At 33.6% G+C, this 10,133-nt stretch overlaps 2 protein-coding genes and 1 pseudogene across 2 annotated transcripts; 1 reads left to right on the forward strand and 2 right to left on the reverse strand.

Annotated features, from left to right (window-relative positions):
* The first annotated feature begins 166 nt into the window (after positions 1–166).
* Positions 167–4,358, forward strand: LOC145961355 (uncharacterized). The gene is made up of 3 exons (XM_083081460.1): positions 167–349; positions 2,284–2,597; positions 3,261–4,358. The coding sequence occupies exons 1-3, from the start codon at positions 340–342 to the stop codon at positions 3,594–3,596; spliced, it is 660 nt and encodes a 219-aa protein (XP_082937586.1). The 5' UTR covers positions 167–339; the 3' UTR covers positions 3,597–4,358.
* Positions 4,359–6,922: 2,564 nt separating this feature from the next.
* On the reverse strand, positions 6,923–7,378 carry LOC145962210 (uncharacterized). The gene has a single exon (XM_083083182.1). It carries the CDS (start codon positions 7,376–7,378, stop codon positions 6,923–6,925), a length of 456 nt encoding a protein of 151 aa, XP_082939308.1.
* An 11-nt stretch (positions 7,379–7,389) lies between these two features.
* LOC145962211 (uncharacterized) lies at positions 7,390–9,270 on the reverse strand (annotated as a pseudogene).
* Between the last annotated feature and the right edge of the window lie 863 nt (positions 9,271–10,133).

The raw sequence follows: 10,133 nt of genomic DNA on the forward strand, positions 1-10,133 counted from the left end.
TAATTATACAATGTTGTTCGTTGGCTTCGTTATACGACACATATATGTTACACTTGGCAACGTCGGATCGTGCACGCGATAAGCGAGTGTCCACGCAACAAGCAGTGATGCCAGAATGGATACGCTGGCAACAGCAAATTATTTCGCATAGAGTATAGCTCGGCGTTCCTGTGGAACAGTCGAGGGTCGAGAGGCATCGAGGAACGTCGAGCTATACTCTATGTGAAATAATTTGTTGTTGCCAACGTATCCATTCTGGTATCACTGGCAACAAGTGCGAAACGTGTCTTGAAGATAATCGCAGTGTACTGAGTGCAGTAATATTCCATCCGTCGCACGATGAACACACGTAAGTACTGCGCTCGTATATACATAAAATATTACTTTTTATTAGTAGTACTACTTTTATTAGTAGGTACTTTTTATTAGTAGAAATTTATTAGATGTGATATTACAATAGCATTATTAGAAACTATATAAATAACCATGTAAATTGTAATAATATTTGTTGGTTAGGTACAGTAATAGCACAGTATATACAGTAGCGCAACTCCCTGTCGGCACCTTTGAAGTTTGTGTAGCATAAAATGAAATGCGCATGCGCGAAGTCAGCGAGTATACTAGTACTGCCATCTGTACTTTCCTCTCATTCTCTCCTTTGGTTTTCGTTCTCTTTCTAACACATTATAATATGTAATATAAATTAAATTCAATAAAACTTGAATATATGTACATAAAGAAATTGTAAAAAATATAATACAAAATATATAATGCAAATATATATAAAAAATAGTATATATGACATGATGTGAATATTAATTAACCATTTTATATGTCATATATAACTGATAGCAGAAAAGATATATACTCATAATACTCATATATAATTTATAATATATTTACATATTAATACTTATATATATAATTTTTAATATATTTATATATTAATTGTACATACGTATATTTTATATATATATTCAAAAACTTAAAATTAAAAAAAAAACATTTAGATTGAGACTACAATCACTTAAATTTTATTATATAAAATATATATATTTATGAGCAAAATGAATAAAAAAACAAGAAATATATATTTGTTAATAATATATATTTATTTATAAACAGTTGTATTTCGTTAAAAATATTTATTTCACAAACAGACATAATCTTGAAACTAAACCTTTTCTCTCTCAAATCATCTGACCATACCTCAGCTACTCGGTCCACCTCAGCATGAATCAGAAAGAGAGAATGAGAGAGTAGAAGAAGAGAAACAAGAAAGTGTTTTACATTCAATTAAAATACAAATGTGTGAAATACGTTATAACATATATGTCATATAAACGTTTGATGTTTACATCATATAAACATCAAACGTTTATATGACATATATGTTATAACGTATTTCACATTTGTATTTTAATTGAATGTAAAACACTTTCTTGTTTCTATTCTTCTACTCTCTCATTTTCTCTTTCTGATTCATGCTGAGGTGGATCGAGTAGCTGAGGTATGGTCAGATGATTGATTTGAGAGAGAAAAAGTTTAATTTCAAGATTATTTCTGTTTGTGAAATAAATATTTTTAACGAAATACAACTGTTTATAAATAAATATATATTATTAACAAATATATATTTCTTGTTTTTTTATTCATTTTGCTCATAAATATATATATTTTATATAATAAAATTTAAGTGATTGTAGTCTTAATCTAAATGTTTTTTTTTTAATTTTAAGTTTTTGAATATATATATAAAATATACGTATGTACAATTAATATATAAATATATTAAAAATTATATATATAAGTATTAATATGTAAATATATTATAAATTATATGTGAGTATTATGAGTATATATCTTTTCTGCTATCAGTTATATATGACATATAAAATGGTTAATTAATATTCACATCATGTCATATGTACTATTTTTTATATATATTTGCATTATATATTTTGTATTATATTTTTCACAATTTCTTTATGTACATATATTCAAGTTTTATTGAATTTAATTTATATTACATATTATAATGTGTTAGAAAGAGAACGAAAACCAAAGGAGAGAATGAAAGGAAAGTACAGATGGCAGTACTAGTATACTCGCTGACTTCGCGCATGCGCATTCCATTTTATGCTACACAAAATCGGGAGAGTTGCGCTACTGTATATACTGTGGTAATAGTAATAAGACATAGTAATTAAAGACTATTTTATAAAATAAATCTGTTCGATAGACACATATACGTAAATATTAATTAATGTATATTTATTTAAGGAAGAAGTGAATCAATAGAGAGAGTGAAAAATGTTCTCTCTCCGCTGCTATCAAAAGGGCGGGAAGCGAAATCTGAGGTGAATCGTCGCAAATCAACATCCACGACGGTGCCAACAAAGTGTACAGCAACGGCGATGATGCAAAGGGCTACAACGCAAAAGTCAACGGAGTCTAAGACACCATCAACTAAATACGATGGCGACAATACGACGGCGACAATGCAAAGAGCTACCATGACAGAGCCGATGTCACCAGGGGCGACGACGGCGACGACGTATGAAAATATAAAAGAAAATGTGCATACAAATATAAAAGTAAGTAACTGCATATTTAATTATTGCATACTTTTCTTTTTTACTGTATGCAGATCATAGACATATTAACATAGACTGCTCATAAGGTAGCGAAGAGTGTCCTCCTGAGAGAAAAGGATAGCATGAATTTATTTGTGTTTCTATCTTTTTCTGGTACACGCGTGATGCAATTTCAAGTTAAAAGTCAATAACTTAAAATTGCATCACGCATGTGTCAGAAAAAGACAGATACACAAGTTAATTCATGCTATCCTTTTCTCTCAGGAGGATACTCTTCGCTACCTTATGAGCAGTCTATGTTAATATGTCTATAATGCAGATATAAATAATACTTGGATTTTTTAAAATTTGTGAAAAAAGTATATTATATTAGAGATGTCCAAAATTTTATTAAAATATTGATAGGTATGGTCTCTCAGTTGTAAATATTTAAAAATATAATTAGAATATATTTATAATAATAACATTTATCTCTTATTGCTTGTAATCTGAAAACCTATTATAATCGTAACATTTTTCATTTATTCTTTCAATTCGTATTTATTTTTAATTATTAATTTGATATATTACGATAAGACACTTTATGTTTTAAGACTATAAAAACGTATTTTCTTATTGTCTTATTTCATGTATTTTCTTATTGTCTTATTTCATGTATTTCAGAGAATTAATCAAGTCGTGCGTCGGGAAGTCGCCAAAGAAAGGAAAAAAATAAAAAGAGAAGAATTTCAAAGACGAAAAATGAAATACGCGACACGTATTCCACCGATACCTGCACCACCTGTTTATGTGCCACCTTTTGTATCATCGCCAGTACCAACATCGTTTTATGTACCGACTTACGCACCATCGACTTATGCAGCGCCGTTTACATACGCACCACCGGCTCACCCACAACCACCGCCTTACGCAGCACCGACTCACCCACAACCACCGCCTTACGGAACTCCGAATGTAATATTTTCACCTTACGCGCATATGTATCGACCTCATTTTTGAAATTGATTTTTTGCGGCGAGTTTGCATTTTCAATGATATATAAAATGAAGAAAATTTTATTTTTTTTAGCGATAAACTTTTATTGCTAACATATTTCGATAAAAAAAATAATTATTTTTCAGTTGCATTTTCTTCTAAAATTTACAATTTCGGCTGGTTTGAATTTACTTAGCACGTAGGTCGTTTTGACGAATATAAATATGAAATAAATCACAATAACAATTTCAAGTATGCACAAGGTGAAACACATAGAAAAATGTAGGTCCTCTTCGATTTTAAAGTATAATTTTCTTAGAAATAATCTTTCTGACATTTTGCTGTTCTTTAAACACATATTTAAAATGCGCGATTGTTTCATAATATCGAGATATATAATTCTATCAACTATTCTATTAACTAACGAAAACGACAAACGAAATCTATTTCAACAGATTTTTTACGAACTTTCACATGTCTGCATTTTTTTGCATATTTCTAAATTTATTATCGAAAAACCTTTTTGTTGAGTTATTCAAGGGAGAAGAGAATCAGAAAGAAACCTACAATCTGTGCAACAAGCATTGTATATTGTTCGGATGGAGCGTTGTAGACGGCAATTGCAAGGAAGAAACGTAGAAAAAAGTTGTTCACTGGCGCAGATGGTATGACATTGTGATCTATGCAAATTACAAATCAAAAAGCAGCCACAAATAGTAGATATTTAAGATATAAATACACGTAAAGAAATCAGATAAATGTTTTGTTATTCTATTACAAATTCTTTGAATATTGCAATCCAATAGCGAAGACTGACATTTCGATTCTTGTAAAATATAATCTCTATGTGATTATATTTTACAAGAATCGAAATGTCAGTCTTCGCTATTGGATTGCAATATTCAAAGAATTTGTAATAGAATAACAAAACATTTATCTGATTTCTTTACGTGTATTTATATCTTAAATATCTACTATTTGTGGCTGCTTTGTGATTTGTAATTTGCATAGATCACAATGTCATACCATCTGCGCCATTTCTATATCTATGTTATAGAAATGCAAGATATCCAAAAGCTTATTAGCACATAAGAGATGAGAACGTGCGAATTTTTATTTTTGTTTCATTTTTTATTTTTTTTTTAATTTTAATTTTTATGTTTGTCACTTCTTCGTTATCTGTATGATTTAAATATAATTTTTACTGTACCTTTACAGAATAACACACCGTACATTAAACACTAGCCATATATAAAATGTTTATTTTTTTATAATAAAGATAATTTTTAAAGAAAATTAAAAGACTGCAAAATAATTTATTATATAAGTAATGATTATATAATATAATACTGATATGTTTGTACTAAATATTGAAACATGAATATATGAATAAATATATTTTGTATAAATAATTGTAAAGATAGACAAAACATATTCTTTTCTCCCTATCCCTTGTCTCCATATCTCCTAAATATAAAAACACTCCTGAATATAAAAACACTCAAAATTATTATTAATAATAATTAAAATATTTCGAACAAAAATAAAAATTGTATAATTATTATTATTATTATAATTATTCTTTCATGTTTATGCAATTAAAATATACTCATTTTTCAAATTTAGAACTACGTTCAATTATATGTGCATACGTATATACAAGATCTATGTATGTGATTTATGTCGATTGTTGTGAACAAATAATCTAGTTGTTTATTGTTCAATATAACTTATACAAATAGAGAGAGAGAGAGAGAGAGAGAGAGGAAGGAAGGATGGAAGGGAAAGAGAGAGAGAGAAGATGATGAGGAAGGAGAGAGAGAGAGAGAGAGAGAGAGAGAGAGAGAGAGAGAGAGAGAGAGAGAGAGAGAGAGAGAGAGAGAGATATGGAGATGGAGATGGAGATGGAGATGGAGATGGAACATCTTCTATCGTAATATCCTGGAACTAATTTGTTGCTATTTTTCACTCCACTTTACCTACACTCACGCATACATACACACGAATCGTTCTACATACTATACTTTTATATTAAACTTCTAATTTTGATTTCGAAGGTTCAACAATGTTTTTTCGTATAATTCGACCCAAGCAAACTTGTTTTTACGTTCATACAAATTATATAGCTTTTATATGAAGTACATATTATGACGAGTTGACAGTTCGTCTACAATTCGAGACGCCATATTAAGATAAAAATGGATAAGGAAAACTGTAATTTCATAATTATTTCTCGTTTTTCATATAAAATCGAAGTTTGCTAGGATTATTTATGTATGTACTGCAATCCTACATAAATATTTTCAATTCTGTCAAATTAATGCGACGAAAGACCAGAAGTACGAAAATGGTAATTTTGTCGGTAATACAGTCGAGTACAGCATCCCGGACTTAATAACAGAGGTTGTAAGTCTGACCGCTATTGTGGCCGCCATCAATTCGAGACGCGGAATTGTAGCTTTTCGGGAGCTATGCGAGATCTCGCACTCAAAAGTGTAACGTTTACTGCGCTCTCATATTCCATTCTCGCGAAAACAGCTGCTGCATAAGCCGAACCGCTGGCGTCGCAAAACGACGTATGTAATGTTAAATCATCCCTGCCGAGTTTTCGCGGAATGTCGATTCGATTCGATAAAGGTAACTCGTTTACCCAGTTCACGAATTTACTTGCTTGATTATCCGCGACCTTTGTGTCCCAATCTTTCTTTTCCGTCCATAATTCTTTAAGCAATAATTTAGGCAACAACGATATGGAACACGTAAAGCCGATAGGATCGAAAATTTTGTGCGTTGCGGACAAAATTACTCTTTTCGTTATAACGCTTGAAATATTCAAATTCAACACTGACGGATTGACCGAAATAGTGTCTTTGTTTTTGTTCCATAAAATTCCCAAAACGAGTGTTGTTTCGCTAGCTCTCGAATCATGTAAACTTTCCCAGCCACGAAGTTCGAAACCGCCCGTTTTCATTATCGTCGTGGATTCTGATATAAACGTTCTTCATTCTTCTTCCGAATCTACACTGGTGACATAATTGTCGACATAGAACGATTCTCTTAATTTTTCCGCTGATTTTTTATTCGCGTCAATGTTAAGAACGTCGATAAATGGAGCTCAATGATCGCTGCTAATATAAATGGGCTGCAGGCTAGACCGAATACTACTCGACAATGACGGGAAACTATCCTTTTACCGCCTACGATCCAAAAGAAACGGAGATAATTCCGGTCCGCCTTGTTTACAATTATCTGTAAAAACGCTTTCTTTATATCAGACACACACTACTACGATCTCTCTTTCTCAAAATCTATTCAAAGACGAAGGTACTAACTCAATTAAGTTAGGGCTCTCATTGATTTAAAGACGGATATCCTCTCTTAGAAGCAGAAGCGTCAAACACCGGTCTTATTTTAGTCGTACTATTCAATTTTATCATTGGGCGATGCGGTAAATAATGGCCTAAATTGTCAATTTCATCGTCAGGTACTTTTTCAATAATCCCTTCCGACAGCCATTCCTTGAAAACATTATCATACGCTTCTAATAAATTTTTTGAAGCAAGTTTATCCAGACATCTTTCAAATTTATTGCGCGCTATATCGTAATTGCTGGAAACAAGCTCATGATTTTCCGTCCACGGTAATCGAACTTCATATCGACCGTCCGCGTTCAATTTAGCCGTCTCTATCAAAAACTTCCGCGTTTGTTCGTCTCTCGCTGCTTTATCCGTTTTCTCGATCGAATCTGTGATACCGATAGCATCTAGACGCCACAAATCGCATAGATTGGCCTCCTGCACGAACATTGTCGTTATCATTACCATCGCGTCAGATCTCGTGGATTCTTTCTCGTGGATAATTTGCCTAACACCGTCCATCCTAGACGTGTCTCGATAGCCGTTAATCCGTTCTTTAAATCGCATTTCCTACCAGTTAATAATTTACCGGCTACATCCGCACCGATTAGCACTTCTATAGAATTACTTTTACCTCCGATATCCGTTAGATTAATATTCTTTGCTTGTAATTCATCGACCCATGCATCTCGCTCAATACTCGCGATCGGAGCGCAAATAGTATCCCGGTTCATGGCCGAGAAATTGCACGCGTACGATTCATCTAAATTCTGAATGTGTATCTTAAACATATTGTGAATTTTGCTTCCCGACTTGATTCCGCCGAACAGCGAATGTGAAACTTTTAATTCACCAAGCGAAACGTAACCTAATTCTCTCGCAATATCTGTGCGGATATACGAACGTTGTGACGCCGTATCAAAAATCGCACTTACAATTTTCTCTCGCGCTTGAGAACACAATTTTATTCGAAGAGTTTGTAAACAAACATCCGGCGTCTCGCAAAATGAAGCTAGGTTCTGATCATCGACAATCTTTTCGTTATCGTTCGACTTATTTAGAAACGCTCGGTTTAATTACGGAATTGTTCTCCTTGCGAATTATACTCGGACACATTAATAGAACGTACTGTCTCGATCACATATCGCATTTTACTTTAACTTTAAATTTTTATGAAATATGTCCGCGTTTTAGACAATTAAAGCAACAGCCTTCTTTCTTAACAATGTCCTTTTGTTCATTTAATATTAATTTACGCGCGGATTCGCAGTTTAGACTATCGTGATTTAACTTACAGAAAATGCACTCTAGCCTCCTTTGGTCCTTTGCCACGAGAAGCACATTAGCACTAGCTGCCTCCTTCATCGATTCTGTTTTACCTTTCAGCTTCTTCATTTTCTCTTGTTCCGTCGATAAACCGAAGCCTGTCAATGCCATGTCGATGCGCTCCTGGCTTTCCATTTCCAACTGCAGGAATCTAAGAAGTTTTGTGAGTCGATCTATTGTTTCACGTTGTCCGTTTGCTTCCATCGTTTTCCGTTGTCCACTGTGTTGCCATGCTCGAAGGACCTCTTCTGAGAGAGACGACTTGACGAGCGGGTACAGCATGGCGGCACAATTGTTCGTCGTCACGCCAATGCACGAATGTAGCACTTGAGCTTATCGTATAGGCTCGTAAGGGACAACTTCTTATTTCCCTTTACTGCGTTTTGCAACACGAGACCTAGTAGTTCGCGCACGTAAAATTCCACAATGATATTGTCTCGTCCAAAACGATTTTTTAGGCTCGAAATTGCTTTTTTATAATTTTCCCCCGTAGGCGGGAAACTTCGCACGAGCTCGTTCGCGCGCGAATCCGGTATCATTTCTTGTTGTAGATATTGCATTTTATTTTCTTCACTAATTGAAGGATCTTCGCTTATCTTCTTAAACTGGCTTCAAAGAGGAAGCCAATCTTTAATATTACCGCCAAATTTTGATAATTTTAATTTAGGAAGCTTCGACGTTTTCAGGGTGTTCGTCGAGACCATTCTCGATATGTTGTCCGACGTCGATGGCGTTATCTTAGATATTTTCATTTTCGCTGTTAGATACTGAATTTTGTATACATCGCCCGATTCTAACTCTCTGTTGATATCAGTCTCGTCCGCCTCTGATTCGAACAGTGTTTCGTTATATGCAGAATGTACTGCATCCAGCTCAGTCATTTTTGTTTCAAGGAATTGAAACGCCACTATCTTTTCTTCTCTTGAGCAGTCGCTCTCTAATCTTGTTGAGAACGCAGTGAGAGCCTTTGTAAAGGCTATACGAAGCGCCTTTCTTCGTTTCTTTAGGGCATCCATCTTCACGGCGTCGACACAACAAAGATTCAAATTCTAATTTCCGATTTCGCGAACAAATTGTCCTGTCACGGTCGCCAGTTGTTATGAACGTAATCGCGAATATCGGGATCGTAAATGAGCTGAGCCACTTCTCTGAGCTTAAAAGGATATAATACTTTATTAACACTGCGTGTATACAAGGGATCGATCTTTCTACTCGCGCGATCCTTCTGCAACTCCTCGTGCTCTCGCAACGACGCCGAGATTTTCACTGCCTCTTGACATCGCGGACCGAAAACGCCCGAGCACTTATCTGTTTATATCTATCTCAAGTGCTCGGGTGGTCTATCTATTTACTTAATCAAAAATATTCAAGTGCTCGGGCACACTTTCTACTATTCTTGCCAGGACAATTTTAGTACAACAGTACGTGCTAACAATCTATCACTTAAATCATCACTTTTTATCTTTAATTTTGATCTAACAAGGAAAGGCACGGAAGTGTCCCCCTCCGATTTTGATGAGCTTTTAATATGTTGTTTTCTAGACAAAAATAAGGGACACGTATTCTTTTATACGTGCCCATACGCGTGTCTAGGGGGTAAAACACCTCTTTGAAAAAAATCTGTTTTTTCCTTTCGAGATGAATATTTCAGAAACTATAAGAGATAGAAAAAAATTTTCAAATTAAAAGTTAAATGGCTTCAAGAGTACTTTACAATAATAACAAAAAAAATGTTTAGCTTTTTAATTTTTCAAAATACCCCCACCACTAAATATACTTTTTTAATTGTGAAATTTCATTATCACCAAGTGAAAGATTATTTTCTTGCGAATCCAACCATATATGATTAAGTTATGTTTCGAAAAGTTATTTTCCAGAA

This window comes from Camponotus vicinus, unplaced genomic scaffold (assembly GCF_025532165.1).
Source record: "Camponotus vicinus isolate PSW18456_S1 unplaced genomic scaffold, iyCamVici1.0 SCAF_11, whole genome shotgun sequence".
In the NCBI taxonomy this organism is placed as follows: domain Eukaryota; kingdom Metazoa; phylum Arthropoda; class Insecta; order Hymenoptera; family Formicidae; genus Camponotus; species Camponotus vicinus.

Coding starts and splice junctions, on each gene's coding strand:
- LOC145962210 (XM_083083182.1), bottom strand. CDS start 7,378: ATGTTCGTGCAGGAGGCCAATCTATGCGATTTGTGGCGTCTAGATGCT.
- LOC145961355 (XM_083081460.1), top strand. Junction 2,598..3,260: donor ATGTGCATACAAATATAAAA/GTAAGTAACTGC, acceptor CATGTATTTCAG/AGAATTAATCAAGTCGTGCG.